Below are 23615 nucleotides of genomic sequence, written 5' to 3'. Positions count from 1 at the left end.
GTTTGGGATTTACTAGTTGTCCAAAATCGGAAAATATATTGACTTAAAAAAACGTCCCACCATTAATGAGTTAGTAGTTGTGTTGCCAGAACAGAAACTAGAATGCAGAAAGTGTTCAATAAATACTAGTGAGGAAATGGTCTTGCACAAGATTTTCACTTAGGTGAACCTCAGTCTCTCTCCTTAACATTAGAATTGAACTGTCTTTCCTTGTCAACAAATGACAACATAAAGTATTTAGATATATAGCATACTATATAAGTTCCAAAAATTTTTATTGTTGTTACTTTCAATTCATGGAAGGCATAAGCTTAGTATTGTAAATTTCTAATGAATTTGCTCCCTGTTGCAGTGAAAATGTTTTGGATTTTCAAGAACAGTTCTGATTGCTCCTGTCAGTCCTGTGGGTTGATCACATAAACTGTTAAAATATCTTAAAAGTGCAAACGGTATCTCCATCTATCCCATAGCCAGTCTACCAGTCTTCTGTTGGATAACAGTCTCATTTGGAACATGCCATCATAGGAGTCTAGCTGATAGTAATGACAGTATTCACGTAAAATCCTAAAAAAATGTTGATAGTTTAGGCCAGATTTTTTTAAGGCTGTGTTTTCTTTTTATATTTTTAATATTAGCATTTTAATTAGAGAGAGTTTTAATAGGCATTAACTATGAAGATAATCTGTTTCAGAGAAATATGACCAAGATCTCTAAGGATCCTGCCACGGGCAGAGGAGACCCTGGAGTCCAGGCGATGCTTCCTGCGCCTACGTCTGGACATCATGCTCTGCCTTTGGCGGCCGTACAAGAAGCAGAAGCTGGTAATGGGATTCTGTTCCTACGTGTCTTTGCAATATCCATAGTTCCAGTTCCTGAGGGTTGCTTTGAGGATAAAAGGAAGTCAAAGATGTGCAGTTTTCATGAGTGAACAAATGGGTGATATGACTGCTACTTTATGTGTATCCTCTCCCTAGGTTCATTTTACATTAGAAGACAGGGTTGCTGTAGGCCCTCATATTTCTTCTCTTTTCATGGTCTTCTTCCCATTCATGAGTGACTCGTATTATAAAGGTAATAATGAAAATTTTAGTAGAGTGGTCATGTTTTCATTCCCTGGCTTTGTTGAGAAATCAGAAGTTACACATAAGAGAATTGCCAAATCACTGAGACTTTTCTATTCAGGTTACTGAAGCTTATTTCAGCTATTTTTAATAGAACTCTTTCTGAAGTGTACTAAGTGTTTCCTGATGTATTTGGTGTTTTCTTCAGGTAAGGGCAGTGATTTTATCTCTTCCTCTCTACCACCTGGCACGTAGTGAATGGCACATAGTTTGTGTTCCTTGAATATCTGATGAATTAATAATTTAACTTAGTGACTTAGAGTTGTTAGTTTGAAAAGAATTGCACCATGCTGCAGCCCCTTGAGGTATTCAGAGCTCACTGGGGAATATGGGCATATACTGTCCATTTACTGGGATTTTGAACTAGGAACTGCTGTACTCCTTGTAAGTTCCAGTCCTCTTAGGACATCCACCCCTTGTAGCCTGCTCCCTCCCTCCATCTACAAAATATACATACTTTTTCTGTTTCTTGTCTGCTGTCTCCATTGTAATCTGGAAAAGAACTAAGGCTTGCCAGAGGAAATCATGTACAAAGTGAATAACCTTGGTTTCCACACTCTCAAATTCAGTAGGCATATTACCAGAGTCCTAGAGAACATCTGCCTTTTCTGAGACATCAGTTGACTGTTATTTCTCTCATCGTCAGACCAGAGAGCCTCTTCCCTTACCTCTAGTTTCTAGATAGTTGCAAATGTCTTTTTGCCAATTAAGTAAATACTAATTTAACAATTAGCAGGGTAATACTATCCTAATTTGTATTTTGTTTCCTACTTTTCAGTGTCATTTTATGTCTGTTGTTATATTTAGAATAACTTGAAAGTTACTTCCTAATTTGTGAAATGCAGAGAAATGAGTTTTACACATCATTTGGCTTAGGGAGGTCCAGTTAATATGAAAGAAATCAGTTTTGACTTAGGACAGATCAGACTATAGAAGGATTTACATTCTTTCTTTAATCTTTTTTTCCCTAAAAACAAGCACAGTAACATCAGAAAGGGTTGAATAATCAAAAACATTTACTATGTGATCAAGCCCCTCACCAGAGAGTACCACTGTTAGTAGTGTGGTTATATTCTCTTAATATTTTATCATTTTTAAAACTAATTTAAATATTAATTATGCAATAATTGATACATGCAAAAAGATATGTGTAATGCACATGTAAGTTATCAACCCAACAAACAGGAACACACTATTTGACTTAGGAGGTAGAACATCACCAGTACTGTTGAAGATGCCTGTGTTTCATCATCATTCCATCCCTATAACTTCCCCACCAACTGAGGTAATAAATATTTTGACATTAAAAAAAAAATTTCCTTGCTTTTCTTTATGTTTTGACCAAATATAGGTATCCTCAAAAAGCTATTGCTTTCATTTATCTTTTAACATTATAAAAATGGTTTAATACTTGTTTTAGTTTTTGTAACTTGTCTTTTTTCCGCTTAATATTGAGCTTCTAAAATTTGTCTTTGTTCATGTATATGGCTCTGGTTCATTCATTTTCATTGTTGTATAGTATTCTGTTGTATGAATATAGTATAATTTATCTATTCTGTTGTCAATGGGCATTTGGCCTCGTTTCCAGTTTTACAAAACAGTACCTTCAATGAAGTGAGTGCAATGTATGGTGATGTTTCATTTATCCTTTGATATTTGTAAACATAAATGATACCATTTGAAAGAAACTGAAGTGAGAAGAGAGTGAAGAATAATTTTGCTGGACCAATGTTTTTACATCAACATTTTAGATACTGGCCTGTGAACCTGTGCCAATTTGTATTCCTTCTTCATTATATCAGTTATATTAATAGTAATAATCTCTATCATTTTTGTATATTACGTAAATTTTATAAACTTTATATGTTACTAGTAGCCATAGCCATTTCTTATTGTATACTTGCTTTATGCCAGGTTCTGTGCCAGACAATATTTGTACGTTTATACCTCCTGACAGCTTATACCTTTTTTTTTTTTTAATTTGGAGGTAATGTCAAATCTTACAGAAAAGTTGCAAAAATAGTTGCAAAGATCGCTCATGTACCCTTTACCTAGATACACTTAGTGATAACGTATTACCCCATTTGTGTTCATCCGTGTGTACATGTCTGTGAACATTTCATTTCTTTCTGAACCATTTGACGATAGGTCATAGGTTGTAGACTTCCCTGTTGATTCAGATGGTAAAGCGTCAGTCTACAATGCGGGAAACCTGGGTTCAATGCCTGGGTTGGGCAGATCTCCTAGAGAAGGAAATGGCAACCCACTCCACTATTCTTGCCTGGAAAATCCCATGGATAGAGGAGCCTGTTAGGCTACAGTCCATGGGTTGCAAAAAGTCAGACACGACTGAGCGAGTTCACTTTCACTTTCATTATATGCATTATGCCCCTTTACCCCCAAATACTTCAGTGTGTATTTTCCCAAAATAGGGGTTTTCCTTATATACTTTAGTATAGTAAATTTAACATTAGATGAAAATATGTGTTATATAGTTTTGCCAATCTTCTCTTTGTATTCTGATTTAGTCAATTGATCTGACAAAGTCTTTATAGCATTTTTTTCCCCTTACGGTACTGCAGTCTGTCCGGGGTCACGTATTACGTTTAGATGTCACGTCTCATTAATCTCTTTTAATCTAGGGTATTTCTATGGCCTCTCTTTGCCTTTTATGACATTGATATTTTTGAGAGATATATTCTCCACTCTCCCTTGCACCTGTCAGCCCCTGGCTTTTAACAGAACTTTCCTCATTTTGAGTTTGTCTGGTGTTTCTTCATGATTTGTCATGGATTGTGTTTTCTTAGTTGGACCACTGCGCAGGTGGTGTGATACCACACCTGGAGATGTGTGATGTTCGTATTTCTTATTGTCCAGTTTCTTCACTGTATAATTACTGTGTTTTTTCTCCCTCACCACTAATAAGGAATCTGTGGGGAGATGCTTTCAAGACCATAAAAATGTCCTTCTAGCAAAATATCCTGGTCTCTTCTTGAAGGTACCCTGTCTCAGTACTGGAGTCAGCCATTTCTTGAAGAACCCTGGTTCCTTTTAGTGGACAATTGTATTCAATACTAAGATCTGAGCATTGTGTTTCAGAGCAGTTTTTAAAATAGATGATATTATTCAATTTTCCGTATTAGGAAACTGAGTCTCAGAGGTTAAGTAATGCAACAGCCGGTAAATAGTGAAAACAGGATTTGAATTCAAGTCTCTTTTTCTTAAGCATCATACTTTTTTCTGTTACACTATAGCCTTTAGTCATGTCATCTGGTTTCCTTCCTTCTCATAGTCTAAATTGATATAAAAGTGTGCTATCATTTAATTTTTGCAGATAAGAAAAAGGTCCTTGAAATTAAAGATTCATGCTGTGGACACTGCTTCCAAGAACTTGAAAATGCAAAGCAGGAATGTCAAGATCTGAAAAGAAAACTGGAGAAATGCTGTAGGCATCTTCAGCATTTAGAAAGGAAGCACAAAGCTGTAGTGGAAAAAATCGGAGGTTAGCATTTGAAGTAGCACTGCTACAAGTGTAAATCTCCTTGATCCTGGTTGGAATGTTCAAATGTGACATTTTAGTTAATGGAAGCACTGATTACCTTTGGGAATTACTGTAAACTAATTTGGATCTTTTTTTATTAGGCAAATAATTATTACTGAATTCAGTCCTTCTTTTTTTGATTGAATAGCTTTTGAGTGCTTAATGTGTGTCAAGCAGTGTTCCAGGCACTGAGGGTACAGCAGTGAAGACATCAGACAAAATTCCACTTCTGATGGAGATGTACAGGACTCTATTCTCGTGCTTCAAGAAGCTTATCATTAAAGAAGGAGAACTGAAAACATTAGTGAATAATAGCAGCTCTGGGTAGCTGGCAGTACATTCATGTAAACTAGGAAGAAAGGATGTTAGTTGATTCTTCCTCCTATTAAAGTTAAGGAAGGCTTGACTAAGCCTTGAAAGATGAGTGTGTTTGCCAAAGAGAATGGTATTCCAGGCAAAGGGAAGAGACATGAACCAAGGCGTCTGGATCTGATGTGGCCTCCTCTCTCCATCCGTTCTTCACAGTGCTTTCAGGGAGTTGTCTAAAAGGCCTGTCTTCTGCCTTTTCCTATTGCCCTCTTGAAGAAGGGAGCTATTGGGCTCATAAGGCTGCTCCCTCTTAACCTTTCACAGGGTTTTCACTTACACCCTGTGCTCCATATTCCTTACCTTTGAAATATTTCAGATGCCCGAGCTGGTCAGGAATTTTCTTTTACAGTATTGTCATTCTGTCCTATGCTTTCCCCTCTGATTCTTGTTTTGGCCCTACTCTTGCCCATCCTTTAGAATTCAATTGAGAAGATACCTTGTCTGCAGAGCTTTGATTTTTGCCAGTGTGGGCTAGACGGGCTGCTTCTGTGTGGCCTCAGGACATTTGTCTCCTCCTCTGTTAGCATTCTGTATCTCACTTTTTGAATACTTGCCCAACATCTTTTTCACCTATAGATTTGCTGAGATATTATCTCATTTATCCTTATAGTCTAGTACCCATTATACACAAGACAGTAATAAATGCTTGAATGAAGGAAGGACTGAATGCAAGGGTCCCAAACAATATTGCATCCAGACCCAGGCGGGTAGGTTCACTTTTTTGCTCCATTCACCTCTGTCACTTGCTTGGACAACAGTCGTCTCTTTCTGCTTCCAGTCTTGCCTCTCCAATCCATTCTCCTTCAGGAAGCTAGAATGGCCTTTTAGGAAAGTAAATATGACTGTGACACTCTGTTGTTTAAAGTGCCTCAGTGGCTTGTCTGGCCCTCGGTGTAAAACACAGTTTGACATACTTTAAGAAGCCCTTCCTGATCCCACTTCTGCCAGCCTTTCAGGCTCATCTCCTGCCCAGCCCTCTTATTCTGTCACAGAGCTGTGGCAGGGATTTCACTGACTCTCTGGGCCTTTGTGCACCTCTTCATTTACCAACAGCATCTGTCTCTCCATCCTGGTCACAATGCCTGGCTAACTCCTACTCATCAACCCCCTGGCACATGATTTCCCTATAGAGGCTTTCCTAAGCACCCCAGACTTGGCTAGTTTCCGCTGTTAGACATTTCCCACTGTTCCTATGAGTTTTGTAACATTTGTCATCCTTGTGATTGTTTAATGTCTGTATTCTCGTTTGGAGTGTGATGATGACAAGGATTAAATCCTGTCACAGCCTTAGCACAGTACCTGGCATCATAGCACACTCAGTAAATAGTTTTGCCCAAGAAAAGCCACCTACTCCCATTACTGCTTCCTAAGTCTGTTAAGGGCTTCCCTGGTGGCTCAGAGGTTAAAGCGTCTGCCTCCAATGTGGGAGACCCGGGTTCGATCCCTGGGTTGGGAAGATCCCCTGGAGAAGGAAATGGTAACCCACTCCAGTATTCTTGCCTGGAGAATCCCATGAATGGAGAAGCCTGGTAGGCTACAGTCCATGGGGTCGCAAAGAGTTGGACACGACTGAACGGAATAGAACGAAAGTCTGTTAAAGATAGATCATAATTGCTTTAAGGCCGAGAAAGTGTTTTAGCAATTTTGAGATAAAAATTTTAACAACTGCAGTTCCCGTGGTGATTGCTTAGGTCTTTAACAGAGGCTGGAGAGTGAGTAAATTTGTTCAACTGTGGAGGTAAATTTCTCCTCCTGTAGAGGAGGCTATTGTAAAATTTGATGAAAATCAAGAAATTTGTTTTATATAATGAAATGATAAGGGCAGTAGATTGTTATTACAGATAATAATATTTAGCACTGTATATTGTGATCATACAATAGTTATTCTACATAGTGCTTTTTGAGGCTGATAACTTCTGTAATTTGTGGACTTAGAAATAATCCAAGAAAGTTGATAGTTGGCTCAAAGGTGAAGGTTAGGTCACTCAGTCGTGTCCGACTCTTTGCGACCCCATGGACTGTAGCCTACCAGGCTCCTCTGTCCATGGGATTTTCCAGGCAATAGTACTGGAGTGGGTTGCTATTTCCTTCTCCAAGTTGGCTCAAAACAGCAAGCTAATAAAAGAGGTCAGGGTCAGAATTTAAGACATTTGATAATTTCAGTGTTTGTGTTAATGTAAATCTGCTAGTTGATAAAATTTTTGCTATTTTGGTTGCTTTGTTTCTTAAATTCCATTTTCCACTGTCATGGTAGCATTCATTGAAAAGTTATGGAGTAAGAGTGAGTGGTTTAGAAATATACAAGCTGTATCCATCACTGGGAGAACAGAATGATTCATTCCCCAACTTGTAGGGTGTGTTGAAAGGCTGGTATAGTAGGAAACAAGGGGTCCCATGTTCATATTTATTAAACATTGTTATTGCCAGACCTTGTATAAGGTGCTGTGCATTTACTATCTTATTTCCATTATAATCTTCAAGGTCAATAACACTATCCCTATTTTACACATGAAAAATCTCAGTTTCAGAAAGATTCAGTAATTTGCCTAAGCTCATCCAGTGGGTAAGAAGGCCTTAAACTTGTGTCTCTCTGACTCTGAAATTTATACTTTGTCCTCTGTGCTACATGGACTCCATCAATCTCCTCATCTTGTTTTTAAAAGTTCAAAGAGTTGAAGATCTTATGTTATTTTTGAAAATGGCATCTACTTAAGCTTAACTTTTTTCTCTTAATTTTGTATTGAGGTGCTTTTTCAGTGATCAATTTATATCAGCATAGATTGCATACTAGGGTCCATGAGGGACATGGAATTAGGAAACCTGTATTTCTAAATAAAGCCTTCCATCTAACTGGAAAGCAAACTACATGCATATAAAGCAATTGGAGATTTATTCCAGGACAGTCTGTAACCCAAAATAAGTTGAAAATGGAATACAGATTTAAAGTGCTGAGAATATAGAACAGTGGGTGGTCAGATTTGGGTTTATCAGGGAACAAATGACACAGGGAACAGCTGGAAATTTGGCAGTCTCCTCTGTGAACATTTGTGCTGGTAATGGGAAAGACAGAGAAAAAGAGATTGACCAATATACTATAAACTTTCTTTTTTAGAAGAGAATACTAAAGTTGTTGAAGAATTAATAGAAGAAAACAATGACATGAAGAATAAATTAGAAGAACTGAGAACACTTTGTAAAACACTACCACCGAGGTAGACTTTTACTATTTCAAAGAAACTGTTTATTTCTGAGTATCTTTAATTTTTAAAAAATAACAGTCCTATCAATATTATCATACCAAGAATATCAATTACTCTTATTGTTGCATAGCAAAAAATATGAAAAAAAAAATCTTTTAAACTCCTGTTCCCAGAAGGTACTCTTTATTTAAAGTCTTTGGGTTGTGAAGATCTGCTGGAGAAGGGAGAGGCTACCCACTCCAGTATTCTTGGGCTTCTCTGGTGGCTCAGCTGATAAAGAATCTGCCTGCAGTATGGGAGACCTGGCTTTGATTCCCTGGTTGGGGAGATCTCTTGGAGAAGGGAACGGCTACCCACTCCAGTATTCTGGCCTGGAGAACTCCATGGACTGTATATCCAAGGGGTCACAAAGAGACATGACTGAGTGACTTTCACTTTTATACAAACACAACATGTGCACATGTTTTAAAAATTGAGATGATTATATAAGCTACTTTGTGGCCTTTTATTAGTATTATATGATAAACTCTTCCCCCATGTCATTAGATATTCTTTTATAATGTGCTCTTCAGTAACTGCATAGGTTTTCATCACATGGATTTATTGTGATATAAGTAACCATAACACTTAAGTTTGCCTTTTTCTCCTAAATAATTATAGTAGAGATCCTCAGATGTGAATTTTTTAGCACACCTTAGCTTGTTTTATTAGAATATATATTTATGTATATATATTTTAAAAATTATAATACATATTTTTCAAATTACATTTTTCACTTAATCTCTGGTTTTTTAGGTCACTCTCAGAAGGAGCTATTGAAAATGCCTGCCTGCCATGCAATGAGGTGGCCTTGGAAGAACTTCGTGGGCAATACATTAAAGCTGTAAAAAAGATTAAGCGTAAGTCTCTAAAGAGATCCCTAAGGTTTTAAAGTGGTTTGGGTCTTTTTTGTAACTAATAGTAGTAATTTGGGGGAATTTTGTGAACTACCTTAATCTGAGATATTACCTGTTTTTAGAAGAGATCATTATTAGCTTTTCTAAATTATGTCGTAATAGGTGATTTTACCCAGGTAAATTTGGGGTTTGCCACCAAAATTTTGGAAGTGGCACAAGGATAGAGGTATTTTTATATTGTTAATTATCCTGGGGTTTTTTGGACTTTAGTCCAAAATATGTATGTGTATATATATTTTAAAGTATAATTGATAATATACATGTTTCAATGCCATTCTCCCAAATCATCCCACCCTCGCCCTCTCCCACAGAGTCCAAAAGACTGTTCTTGCTGAGTAATACAGGATGCTCAGGGCTGGTGCACTGGGATGCCCCTGAGCGATGGGATGGGGAGGGAGGTGGGAGGGTGGTTCAAGATGGGGAACACATGTACACCCGGAGCAGATTCATGTCAATGTATGACAAAACCAATACAATAATGTAATTAGCCTCCAATTAAAATAAATAAATTAAAAAATAAAATAAATAAAAATAAAGTATAATTGACATATATCACTATATTAGTTTCAGGCCTGTAACATAATTGATTCTGTGTTTGTTTATGCTGTGAAGTGATCACCACAATAAGTCTAGTTTCCCCAACACCATACAAAGTCACAAAATATACAATAGTCCCCTCTTATTTGTGATTTTACTTTCATGGTTTCAGTTACCTGTGGTCTACTGTAGTCCAAAAACATGAAGTGGAAAACTGCATAAATAGTAAGTTTTAAATTGCAGGCCATTTTGAGTAGCATGATGAAATCTCAGCCATCATGCTGTGTCTGCCTCTGGAAGTGAATCACCCCTTTGTCCAGCATATTCTGCCTGTTGGTCACTTAGTACCCACCTCGGTTATTGGACCCACTATCACTATACTGTAGTGGTTGTATTCATAACCCTTATTTTACCTAATAAAGGCCGCAAGGTGCAAGAATAGGGATGTTAGCAATTCATATATGCCAAAGAGAAGCTGTAAAGTGCTTCCTTTAAGTAAAAAGGTAAAAGATCTTGACTTAATAAGGAAAGGAAAAATCATATGGTGAGGTTGCTGAGATCTACAGGAAGGACAGATCTTCTACCCATGAAATGGTGAAGAAAGAAAACAGTTCATGATAGTTTTGCTGTCACACCTCAAACTGCGAAAGTTACAGATACAGTGGATGATAAGTGCTTAGTTAAAAAGAAAAAGACATTAAATATGCACAGTAAGATATTTAGAGAGAGATCACATTCACATAATTTTATTAAATTGTTAAAATTGCTGTCTTACTAGTTGTTGTAGCTTACTAATCTTACTGTGCCTAATTTATAAAGTAAATGTTAAGAAGGCAATGTATGTATCAGAAAAAATGTAGTATATATTGGGTTCAGTACGTGGTTTCAAGCATCCATTAAGGGTCTTGGGATGTATTCCCCAGGGATAAGAGGGGGCCTGCTGTGAGGTGTTCTTTACTATAGTCACCTGTGCTGTTCTTCTTCATCCTCATTACTTTGTACTTATCGACCCTCTTCCCCATTTTGCCCACTGTTCAACCCTCTCCCCTCTGGCAACCACTAGTCTGTTCTCTGTTCATTTGCTTTTTTTTAAAAATTCTGCATATAAATGAAATCATACAGTATTTGTCTTTCTCTGACAGTTCACTTAGCATAATGCCCTCAAGATCCACCCAGGTTGTCACAAATGGCAAGATTTTAGTGTTTTTTATGGCTGAGTAGTATCATTGTGTGTATATACCACATCTTCTTTATCCATTCATCCACTGATGGATGCTTAGGTTGTTTGGAGAGCTTGGCTATTGTACATAATGCTGCAGTGAACACTGGCACACATAGATCTTTCTGAATTAGTGTTTTCACTTTCTTTTGATAAATATCCAGAAGTGAAGTTGCTGGATTATATAGTAGTACTATTTTTCATGTTTTGAGGAACCTCCATACAGTTTGAGTATGTTTGAGGAGCCTCCATAGTGGCTATGCCAATCTACATTCCCATCACCAGTTCATAGGGTTTCTCTTTTCCTCCACATGCTCACTAACACATCTTGGTCTTTTGATAATAGCTATTCTAACAGCTGTGAGGCGATACGTCATTGTGATTTTGACTTGCATTTCCATGATGATTAGTGATGTTGAGCATGTTCTTATTGGTCATCTCTATGTTTTCTTTGGAAACCTATCTATTCCTCTGCCCATTTTTTAGTCAGGTTGTTTGTTTCCTGTTGATACTGAGTTGTGTGAGTTCTTTATATATATTTTGGAAATTAATCCCTTATTAGATATATAATTTGCAAATATCTTCTCTCCTTTATTTAATAGGTTGCCTTTTTATCTTTTCGATGGTTTCCTTTGCTGTGCAGAAGCATTGTAGTTTGATGTTGTCTCACTTATTTATTTTTGCTTATGTTGCCACTGCTTTTGGAATTGGGTCTAAAAAAAGAAAAATCACTGAGACCAGTGTCAGTGAGTTTACTACCAATATTTTCTTCTAGGAGTTTTATGGTTTTCTGGTCTTACAGTCAAGCCCCTAATCCACTTCAAGTTGATTTTTTGTAAATAAGAAAGTAGCACACTCTGATTCTTTTGCATGTGGCTGTCCAGTTTTTCCATTACCATTTTTTGAAGAGATTGTCCTTTCCCCATCATATATTCTTACCTCCTATGTTGTAAATTAATTAACCACATGTGGGTGGGTTTATTTCTGGGCTCTATATTTTATTCCATTGATCTCTTTGTTTTTATGCGAAAATCACATTGTTTTTATCCTTCATTTTGTTAATGTGTGGTATATTATGGTATATTGCACTGTGAATGTTGATCAGTCCTTGCATCCCTGGAATTAAATCCCACTTGATCATGGTATATGCTCCTTTTAATGTATTGCTCAATTTGATTTGTTAGTATTTTGAAGATTTTTGTGTCTGTGTTCATCAGTGATATTGGCCTCTTTTTTTTTTTTTTTTTGGTGGTGTTCTTGTTTAGTTTGGCACCAGGGTAATGCTGACTTCATAAAATGTGTTTGGGAGTATCCCCTTCTCTGTTTTTTTTTTTTACAAGAATTTGAGAAAGGTAGATATTATATCTTCTTTGAATGGTTGGTAGAATTTACTAGTGAAGCCATCTGGTCCTGGGTTTTCTTAGTGAGTCTAGCTAAAGGTTTGTCAGTTTTCTTCTTTCAAAGACCTGGATATTAGTTTTATTGATTTTTTCTCACTTTTGTTGTTGTTGTTGATTTACAACATTGTGTTAGCTTCTGGTGTACAGCAAAGGGACTCATCTATATGTGTATCAGTTCAGTTCAGTTCAGTCGCTCAGTCGTGTCCGACTCTCCGCGACCCCATGAATTACAGCACGCCAGGCCTCCCTGTCCATCACCAACTCCCGGAGTACACTCAAACTCATGTCCACAGAGTCGGTGATGGCATCCAGCCATCTCATTCTCCGTCGTCCCCTTCTCCTCCCGCCCCCAACCTTTCCCAGCATCAGAGTCTTTTCCAGTGAGTCAACTCGACGCATGAGGTGGCCAAAGAATATGTATATTATTTTCCATTATTGTTTATTATAGGATATTGAATATAGTTCCCTCTGATAATACAGTAGGACTTTGTTATTTATCTCTTCTTTATATATTAGTCTGTGTCTGCTAATCCCAAACTCCTAATTTATCCCTGCCCCACCTCCTTTCCCCTTTGGTAGCCATAAATTTGTTATCTATGTCTGTGAATGTGTTTCTGGGTAGTTTTTTTTGGTGGTACCACGTGGATTACAGGATCTTAGTTCAGTGACAGGGATCCAGTCTATGCCCCCTGAAGAGAAAGTGTGGAGTCCTAACCACTGGACTGCCAGGGAATTCCCTTTTCTGATTTGCATATAAGTTCATTTGTATCATATTTTAGATTCCAAAGTGATATCATATGGTATTTGTCTTTCTCTTTCTTTCTTCACTTAGAATGATGATCTCTAGGTTCATCCATGTTGCTGCAAGTGGCATTGTTTCATTGTCTTCTATGGCTGAGTAGTATTCCATTGTGTATGTATATATGTATACCACATCTTCTTTTTCCATTCATCCATCAGTGGACATTTAGTTTGCTTCTCTATCTTGGCTATTGTAAATAATGCTGCTATGATCATTGGGGATGCATGTATCTTTTTGAATTAGAGTTTTCACTAGATATCTACCCAGAAGTGGTACTGCTGGATTGTATGGTAACTCTAATTTTAGCTCTTTGAGGAACTTCCATTATGTTTTTCATAGTGGCTGTACCAATTTACATTCCCACCAACAATGTAGGAGGGTTTCCTTTTTCCACACCATTTCCAGCTTTTGTTATTTGTAAACTGTTTAATGATGGCCTTTCTCACTGGTGTGAGGTGATACCTCATTGTAGTTTTGATTTACACTTCTCTAATAATTAGAGATGTTGAACATCCTTGCATGTACCTGTTGACCATCTGTATGTCTTCTTTGGAGAAATGTTTATTTAGGTCTTCTGCCCATTTTTGTCATGGGATTTTTCAATTTTTTTATGTCTCTAATTTATTTTTGTTCTCATTTTTATTATTTTCTTCCTTCTACTAACTTTGTCCCTTCTTTTTTCTTCTTTTTCTAGTTCCTTTAGGTGTAAAGTTAGATTGTTTAACATTGTTTCCCAAGGTAGGCCTGTATTGCTATGAACTTCTCTTCTAAAACTGCTTTTGCTGTATCTAGTATATTTTGGTATGTTTTATTGCTTTTTTCATTTATCTTTAGGTTTATTTTTTATTCCTTTGATTCATCGATTATTTAGTAACATGATGTTTAATCTCCACATATTCGTGCTTTTTCCAGTTTCCTTTTTTAATTTCATACCATTGTGATTGAAAAAGATACTTGATATGGTTTCAGTTTTTTAAAAGTACATTGAGACTGGTGGCCTAACTTGTGCTATATCCTAGAGAATGTTCTATGTGCACTTGAGGAAAATGTCTATTCTCCTGTTTTGGAGTAAAATGTTCTTTACATATCTTTTAAGTTCATCTAGGCTACTGTATTGTTTGACACCAATGTTTCTCTATTTATTTTCTGTCTAGATGAGCTCCCCATTGATGTAAGTGGGATACTGAATCCCCCTATTATTGTGTCACCGTTGATTTCTCCTTGTAGGTCTGATCATACTGTTTTATGTGTCTTGGTGCTCCTATGTTGGGTGAATAAATTTTAGCAAATGTTATTTATATCTTCTTTTGGGTTGATCCCTTTATCATTTTCTAATGTCCATCTTTGTCTTTTATTACAGTCTTTGTTTTAACATCTATTTTATTTGATGTAAGTGTAGCTACTTCAGCTCTCTTTTGCTTTCTGTTTGCATGAAATGTTGATCCATCCCTTCACTTTAGCCTTTACATATCCGTACATCTGAAGCGAGTCTCTTTAACATTTCTTGTATTTCCTGTTTATTTCTTGTTTAAGTTCCCTCTGTGTTCATCCATTCTTATTGATGAGCATCTTTATGACCATTAGTTTGAACTCTTTATCAGGTAAGTTACTGACCTCCGTTTTGTTAAAGTTTTTTTCTGGAGTTTGTCTGGTTCTTTTATTTGGAACATTTTTCTGTTTCTTCATTTTGCTTAACTCTCTATGTGTTTAATTCTATGTATTATGTGAAATAGGAGAGCTACCTCTCCCAGTCTTGACGGGGTGGTCACAGGAAGACTAGGGTGTGTTTAGGGTGCTGTGCTCTGGGGGTTGTAGATTGCCAAGAATGGTCTCTCCAGCTGTTTCATTCCTGTGAGGCCCAATAACACAAGCCTTCTAGTCACCAAGACCAGGTGTTCAAGGGATGTCCCCTATGTGGACTGTGCACACCTGTTGGCTTGTGTGTGTCAGAACAACCAGGGAATTCAGAGGTGGGACAAATGGCTGTAGCACCACAGAGGAAGAGTACAAAAATGGTGCCTGTAAGGGCCAGCGCTTGTAAGGTAGAAGTTGAGTGTGAAAATGGCTCCTGCTTGCACCTCTGATCCTAGGAGAGTTCTAACAGATTCTGCCCTTCTGACAGATGCTTTAAGATCATCAAATGCATCTCCTTCACATACGGTCTAGGCATGTATCATGCTGTTGTTTTTGCACCGGGTTCCCAACTTGAGCGAGTCTCTGCATGGGTCCTATAAGAATGGAATCTCAGTTTCCTACAGCACTTTGTGTCTCTTGGATGTAAACCTTTTTGGTTTCCAAAACCAGATGTTTTGGAGGCTCATCTCTCTGGTTCAGGTCCTAAGAGTTGGGGCATTGGATGTGGGTTCAAACCCCTTGCTCCTCAGGGAGAAGCTTTGTTTTTGTGCAATTATTCCTGATTGTGAGATGCCATGTCCAAGGTGAAGGTTTTGACAAGACTGTGTGTCTACCTCTGCTGCTCACCTTGATATGTTTGCTTTGCTGTGGCTGACTCTTCTGCTGGTTCTCAGGTCATTTTCAGAGACAGTTGTTCCATATGTTGCTATAGATGTGGTATGTCCATGGGAGGATGTGAATTCAGGATTTCCTATACCACCATCTTGAACTGCTTTCAGAATTTTTCTTCTTGGACACTAATATTAAACTAAAAATTTCATAATCTTACAACTTAAATCACTGGTCCCCCCAAAAATGCCATATGAGTTTTAAATGAATTATTATTATTTTCTTCCATAAGCTTTTAAAGACCATAGAAAATTAATGTTATTAGGAATTGTTCTGTGGTTTCTCATTATTTCCATAATGGATTATGTCATACATGTAAATTTGTTTATCAAGACCTTTGTGGTACTAGGTGATGTAATATATCCTGCAGAACATTTATGTGGTTTGTTTCCCTAGTAGAAAACCTCCCAGTTTTTAACTGATATTACATAGTTAGTATATATGTCTCAGAACAATACCAGTGTTTATGTATGAGATATGTATATTTGCCTCCTAAAGCTTGCATTCATTTTGAACAAAATGAGTGGGAGAGGTCTCACATTTCAAATATAATTGGTAGATCATCAGAATCATGCTGTAGATGCTTTGAAAATGCCACTTGGTGTCGAGAATATGCTTCTTTGTTGTTGCTTGTCTAACAGAGTCCATGTTACTAGAAAGAAATTAACTTTTTGTTAATAATTACATTAATTGAAAAGTGAAATTTTAAGAGTTCTTTTTCATCCTAATGTGAGAACTTGTTGTGTATTTATGTGTATTACATTTTAGAAATTGGTTGGATATTTTATATTGACATGTACTCCATTAAAATTTTTCCCACTTGAAATGATGAAAAATAGTCTTCCACTTAGCATTTTTTCATAGAATGTGTAATTTCCAGGAAGAGCTTACTGATAATGAATGGGGTTCCTTTATGAATTAGACTCCTTAATATAATAGGAATGGTGATATTCAACCAGTAGGATATAGCCCTGGATTTAGGACAAAATGTTAATCTTAAGTACTGGTTCAGTTGAGTTCAGTTCAGTTCAGTCGCTCAGTCGTGTCCGACTCTTTGCAACCCCATGGACTGCAGCACGCCAGGCTTCCCTGTCCATCACCAACTCCTGGTATTTACTCAAACTCATGTCCATTGAATTGATGATGCCATCCAACCATTTCATCCTCTGTCATCCCCTTCTCTTCCCGCCTTCAGTCTTTCCCAGCATCAGGGTCTTTTCTGATGAGTCACTTCTTTGCATCAGGTGGCCAAAGTATTGGCGCTTCAGCATCAGTCCTTCCAATGATATTCAGGACTGATTTCCTTTAGGATGAACTGGTTGGATCTCTTTGCTGTCCAAGGGATTCTCAAGAGTCTTCTCTAATACCACAGTTCAAAAGCATCAATTCTTCGGTGTGATAGTCCCAATCAAAGCACAATGAGTTAAAGATAAAAGGAAGACTTGAAAGCTGTGAACTATTTTTAAGTGTAAATTTCAGGAGGCATCGTGAGTCTCAAATCTCTCCCTTCAATAGCATTTTGTATACCTCTCATGGATTATAGTATTATATTTAGTTGGATATTCATAAGTGCTATGGAAAGAATTGAAGAAATAATGTAACATGGGTTTTCAGAGCACAAGGAGACAGAAGGCTGTGAATCTCTCCAGCTTCTATCGCCTCCTTTCTCTCTGTGCCTACTTCTCTCTGCCTCGCTGCCTCACCCTTTCAGTACATTTCTTTTTTCTCTTGTCTTAACTTGACATGTAATTGAAATGTGTAAATTTCTGTGCCTCATGTTAATGATAATTTCTTGTCTCAGTATTTAAAAATATGACAGTTTCCGTAGGGGATATGCTGTTTCTCTGACCATATTTGTGTTCTGTCTTCTTTCTAAGTGGACGTTTAGATTACTTCTCCTTTTCGTCTACCAAAATGGTGACCGAAATATTCCATTTTAATGATGGTGGAAAGCTATAACATTTACGCTATGTCTCCAGTCACTTCATCTCCCAGAAAACTGGTCTGAAGTCTACCTCTCTTATTTTGAAAAAACTGTCAATAAACATGCATTTTGTGGGGATTCCCCCTGCCCCCAGGTGATATGCTTCGTTATATTCAGGAGAGTAAGGAAAGAGCTGCAGAAATGGTAAAAGCAGAGGTATTGCGAGAACGTCAGGAAACCGCCCGAAAGATGCGCAAATATTATTTGATTTGCCTCCAGCAGATTTTGCAGGATGATGGGAAGGAGGAAGGGTAAGTTCTGTCTAAACAATGTGTCCTGAGAGTACCAGGACAGCATTTTGTCATTTTGTAAGCATTTTCCTTAGCCACAGAATTAATTGTATCTACATGAGGGTTCAGTTCAGTTCAGTTCAGTTGCTCAGTCGTGTCCGACTCTCCGCGACCCCATGAATCACAGCACGCCAGGCCTCCCTGTCCATCACCAACTCCCGGAGTTCACTCAGACTCATGTCCACAGAGTCGGTGATGCCATCCAGCCATCTCATTCTCTGTCGTCCCCTTCTCCTCCCGCCCCCAACCTTTCCCAGCATCAGAGTCTTTTCCAGTGAGTCAACTCGTCGCATGAGGTGGCCAAAGTATTGGAGTTTCAGCAGGGTTAAGAGAGGCTTAATGTCTGTGCTACTCTTAATGGTGGTAGAGCATATAGGAAAACAGAAATCCTGGGGTTAAGGAAACTCATCTTCTTCCTCTAAACTCTATTAATTTTATATTCTTGAATTCCCCACAGGGCTGAGAAGAAGATCATCAATGCTGCTAGCAAGCTTGCTATGATGGCAAAATTGCTGGAAACACCTATTTCTAATAGATCCCAGAGCAAAACTACACAGTCAGGTATGAGAAAATGAGTTACTTGAAAGATTTTTCTCTCTTTCTTTTAGATATTTAATGTTTTTAGTAGGAGAGTGGTGAGTGTAAGGAGTGAGAGCTAATTTAGCAGATTATATGCATATTTTACTTAAACTGGAAAGACAGTGTAGAGTTTCCAGTTCAAGTAGGCAGACCGAGCTCGCCCGTCAGCTTCATTTTGCTGCTTCCATCCCTCGAAAGGATAAAAAGGATTCTAAGTGACAATCTAGAAGGAGAGAAAGAAGAAATTATGACTGAGCTTTTAAAAGTTATAATTGCTAAATCAGAGGCTGTGAGAAATCCCTGGAAGAAGACAGGCGTTTTAAGATTGAAGATGTAAACCTCAGTTCAGAACTCCCAGAAGACAACAGTTAAAAGTGGGAGCAATATGGAAACTGTTCCACACAGGATTGTAGTGGTATATTCCAGAAGTAGTAAGTCTAGGGGATACCAGTGGGGTAATTGGTATTCCAGAGCAACCAAGACCAGATGGGGGCACCCCCTTTATTTCTGCTTACTTCCCTTTCTGAACCCCCCAGTATTAAGCTGAGTGAGAGAAACAGAGTCTGGGAACAAGGCGGTAATCTAGGTGACTGCACACACCAAGGAGAAACTGAGAGCTCACTTGCCCAGAGTGTCAGCAATTGAGGTCTTTCTACTCGGCTGCTCATTCCTTTCCACTCCACTTCCAACTCCTTTAAACAACCAGCAGATACTGTGCTCAGGACATCTAAAAGATATGCATTCAACTGGGAATTACTATATTTTTATGGAAAGCAGCACCATGAAAAAAGAAACCAAACTTAAGACATAGCAAACAAAAACAAAAACAAAAACAGTCCTGAAAACAGAGCTTACACCTACAGAAATAGAATTAATAGAACAAACAACAGATGTGAGAATGTTAGAAAAATACAGTATCCTCATAAATATGTAAGAGGATATTGTAGAGGAAACTAACAATATGCTAAAATTTATATTATTTTCAAGAAGATACAGATACTTATAACTCTGGAGCTTGCTGGAAAGATACAAGTTTAAGTATTTGTATAAAAATTTAAGGCTAACACATGGGGAAACTAAGCCTATGCACCACAATTGCTGACCATGTACTCTAGAGCCTGTGAGCTGCAACTACTGAGCCCACCTGCCACAACTATGAAGTCCATGCACTTTAGAGTCTGTGTGTCACAACTGCTGAAGCTTGTGTGTCCTAAGCCTGTGCTCTGCAATAAGAGAAGCTCTTCAGTGAGAAGTCCTCACATCCAAACTAGAGTGTAACCCTCGCTCACTGTAGCTACAGAAAGTTTGTACACAGCACCGAAGACCCAGCATAGCCAAAAATAAATTTAAAAAGAAAAATAATTAAGGCTAACTAATAGAGAATTAGAATATATAACTTTCAAAGTAGTAAGGGTAAAACTTGGAAGAAAACGTTTTCAATCTAATAATCTGTAAAGGAAAAATACATCTGGAAAGCATAGGTAAATGGAAAATAATAGTAGATTGAAATGGCAGTCACACTAAACATGAATTGCTTAAACTCAGTAATAAAAGAGCATAATTTTCAAACAGTTTTAAAAATTCTAGACATATGTTATTTCAGATAAGACCATCATCAATAATTCAAAATACAGGGCTAGAGAGTGATATACCAAGCAATGTAGATTGATATTAGATAAATTATAGAGTTAAAAACAGTATTAGATAAATGAGAGTTAGCGTTAAACTGACCAAAGTGAAAGTTCATAATGATAAAAGGTACAGCTTCCCAAGAAGCTACAAATGAGAAGCTTTCCCAAAGCTCAGTTGAACTTCTGGAAAGCGAGAAGCAAAGATTGTTCAGGAATTCCTGAGTTGAATGTTGGTAAACATTCTTCAAATAGAAGTACAAAGATTATTTGTGTAAATTTTGGAATGGTGATGTGAACCTTGGCTATAAAGGGGCAATGGCATATAACATGAGAAGTTTTCTGGATTTGATCTAATGTTCCCAGCAGTTGCAAACACTTTAGATGGATTTTAGGGGCCAAAGTACCCGACTCTGACATATGATGCCTTTGATTCTATGCATTGTGAAGTTCTGCCTCTGATCAGATTTAGTGTCTTAGCTAATTAAATCAGAAACTATTTTAGCTTTGAAAGAATGTGTTGTTTGTGTGTCTTGAATTGGGATGGGGAGTCCTAGCAGATTTTCTTCATCAGAAACTGCATACTTGACATCAGAGCAAGTTGGAAATGTTGCAGTTGGCTGTTGAAATGCTATACCACCTATTGTGTAAAATAATAGATCAGCTGGATAATAATAATAGATTTCAACAGCACAATTACTCAGCTTTATCATATATATATATATAAGATTTAAAAATGTCCAATATTGATGTCTTTTCTTTGACAATGATTAAATATGCATTGCTTGGAAATATATAAAACCGTGTTTTTCCCCGCTCCTCTTTCAGTGTTAAGTTTCTGCTAATTCTGTTTTCCCCTGATTTTGTGTTCCTTTGTACATAGGAGTATTGCCTCTGACTTCAGAGAGGCTGACTGGAGTTGAAAAATCAAAAAGAAATGATGTGAATCAGAATTTACCATGTCACACGGAAAGCAAATCAAACAGCCTAAAAACGATCCCCAGAAGTACGTGCGACCAAGTTCCTAAGAGGAGGGCTGCCTGTAACCTACGAAGGCGATTAGAGAATGCGGAGTGTGGGGACGGAAAGCCCGAGTGTTCCAGAGCGTCGCATCTGGACTTTCAGTTCAGGGATAGCAGTCACAAATGTGTAGACATTTTGCCAAGGAGTATTTCTCCTGAGTTTGCGCCTTGCGAAGATGAAAGCAGCTTTGGTTTGCACAAGAAGAAAGACCTCCTTGGTGATCCTGGCTCTGAATCAGTCCAGCACTCAAACGCACACCCCTTCCTTGGAACCTTTGGAGATAAACCTTCATCTCGATATACCCCTGATCTTTCTGAGTCTGAATCCACACACATTACTTTTCGAAGTCCTAATGAAAGACTTGGTTTAAAAGTATATAAATGTAATCCACTAATGGAAAGTGAAAACGCTGCATCTGAGAAAAGTCCGAGTTTGGGTGTTAAGGAAATTCCAGTAAAGGATGGAGGGGACCGGAATGACTCTTCAGGCTGGCACTCCAACACTGCCACTCTACCCTACAGCAGTCATGAAGTGTCATTTTTGCATGGTGGGCCACAAGACACTCTGGATTCGCTCCTTGAATCTGTGAATTTCAAACAGTTTTCAGCACCCAGCTGTGTTTCAGACTCAGAGAAAAATAACGTGATTTGTCAGAGTGGTCATGCTCCAGACCTGTCAGAAGAAATCACGTATTCCCAGCCAGGGAAGAGCAGCATGACTCTTGGACACCCACCTCATCATAAAGCTGATATATTAAAGTCAGAATTCAAAAAACTGAGCAGTACGGTACCACCTGCCGTGTGTCCGCTGCCTTTGAGAAAATTAATCGCTCCTCTGTCTAGCCAGCAAGATAGTGGCTTCGATAGCCCATTTGTCAATCTAGACTAATTGTTGTACAGTATTTAAGAAGAATCATTAATGTATTGACAAGAGAACTGAAGGGAAGACTTGAAACTGAAATATTTGTGGGCCCTGCATATTTTGAGATGTTTTAGTAACATCTGACTATCATATAAGTAAAGTATTCCATAAAATTACTTGAGATATTAATGTTGCCTTCATCTTCCAAAGACTTTGGTGGTGTGTGTGTAGTCTGCTTCTGTGTGGTGCTTGTATTTGGTTGCTAAACCATCTATTTTTATACTTATATATTAGCTCTCTGTGCAGTTTTAAATTATTTAAATAAACTTGCATATGGTCTGTAGAATTGTTATGAATTGTTTTTTAATTCACAATGTAGAAATGTTATGTTGGCATATTTGAAATTCATCCAGAAAAATATATCAATTTTGATTTGTTATGTATGATCAGCCAAATTTAATTTTTGAAGTTAGCCATGTTTAGTGAGTCTATATATTTTCTCTGCACATAGTTTACCTGGAAATATCTGCTCAAAATTTTGATCCTGCTTTCAGTTACTAGAAATGAAGTATTGCAAGCATTGCCACAAACTATGTACCTGTATCCTCACTTCATTATTTCAAAATTAGCTTGAATTTTTTTTAGTTGGCCTTTGTGTTATTTCAGATCTCCTGTGACACACAGAGACTTTGTCTCTCTTATGGTTTCAGTCTTCATCTGAAGCATTACTTTTTAAAAATGGAAATAATCTTTGTCATACAGCCCCAGATTTTAAACTATTAGATTTTTATGTTCATTTATAGTGCAGAATTGGCTAACTTATTAATGCTGTGGTTGACAGGTACATTCTAAACCATGCAAAAATGAATGACCACTTGAATATGGTTGCTTCTTTTATGAATTCCTAGAGATGGGTATTAAAGCATTAGGTGTTTGCAGGTACTTCCTGAAAATGCCATACCTTTCTCTCATCTGTCACCCCAAATGTATTATGGATTGCATTTGTGGGTTTATCCCAAATATTTTCCTTCCCAGGTGGCTCAGTGGTAAAGAATTTGCCTGCCATCAATCCCTGGTTCGGGAAGATTCCCTGGAGGAGGCAATGGCAGTCCACTCCGGTATTCTTACCTGGGAAATCCCATGGACAGAGGAGCCTGGGGCGCTATAGTCTTTGGGGTTGCAGAGATAGACGTGAACTGAGCGATGGATACTAACAAACTGATATGTCCACCAGGCTAACTTCCATGATGGTTGGATGGGTGGCAAGGTGCATCATCCTCCTGCTGATAACCATCTCTAAAAGCAAGAACCTAGAAGTGAGCTTCTAGGAGTTGGAAAGTTCTGTCAACTGGTGACCAGATATAGATAAACCTAAATATTAGCACTGATTTCAGTGCTTGAGTTGACATGAAGCTGGAGAAAGGAACACACTGACATCTCTTCAAAATCTTATTTGTCTTTCAGAAGATACAGTGCCTTTTCTCCAACAATTAGGGTGTAATTTCTCACTCTAGGAAAACTAAACCAGCTAAATTTATCTTCCACATGGATCTGGTTGGTTCTTGATTATTTTGAGTCCTGG

General features: G+C 37.7%; 1 protein-coding gene across 1 annotated transcript in view; it reads left to right on the top strand.

Moving 5' to 3' along the window:
• Nucleotides 1-22379, top strand: part of CEP152 (centrosomal protein 152) — a 106243-nt gene extending 83864 nt beyond the window's left edge. The window contains exons 22-28 of the mRNA XM_055436655.2: nt 692-821; nt 4456-4623; nt 8144-8243; nt 9027-9130; nt 17747-17903; nt 18400-18503; nt 21033-22379. Coding sequence (XP_055292630.2) covers nt 692-821; nt 4456-4623; nt 8144-8243; nt 9027-9130; nt 17747-17903; nt 18400-18503; nt 21033-22060 — 1791 coding nt within the window. The 3' untranslated portion in view covers nt 22061-22379. The remainder of the gene's footprint in view (nt 1-691; nt 822-4455; nt 4624-8143; nt 8244-9026; nt 9131-17746; nt 17904-18399; nt 18504-21032) is intronic.
• The last annotated feature ends 1236 nt before the right edge of the window (nt 22380-23615 follow it).

This window comes from Moschus berezovskii, chromosome 9 (assembly GCF_049115385.1).
Source record: "Moschus berezovskii isolate FMDL1 chromosome 9, NW_MosBer_1.0, whole genome shotgun sequence".
NCBI lineage: Eukaryota > Metazoa > Chordata > Mammalia > Artiodactyla > Moschidae > Moschus > Moschus berezovskii.
The sequence above is the reverse complement of the archived record's forward strand: the minus strand, read 5'-3'. Positions and strand labels throughout refer to the sequence as shown.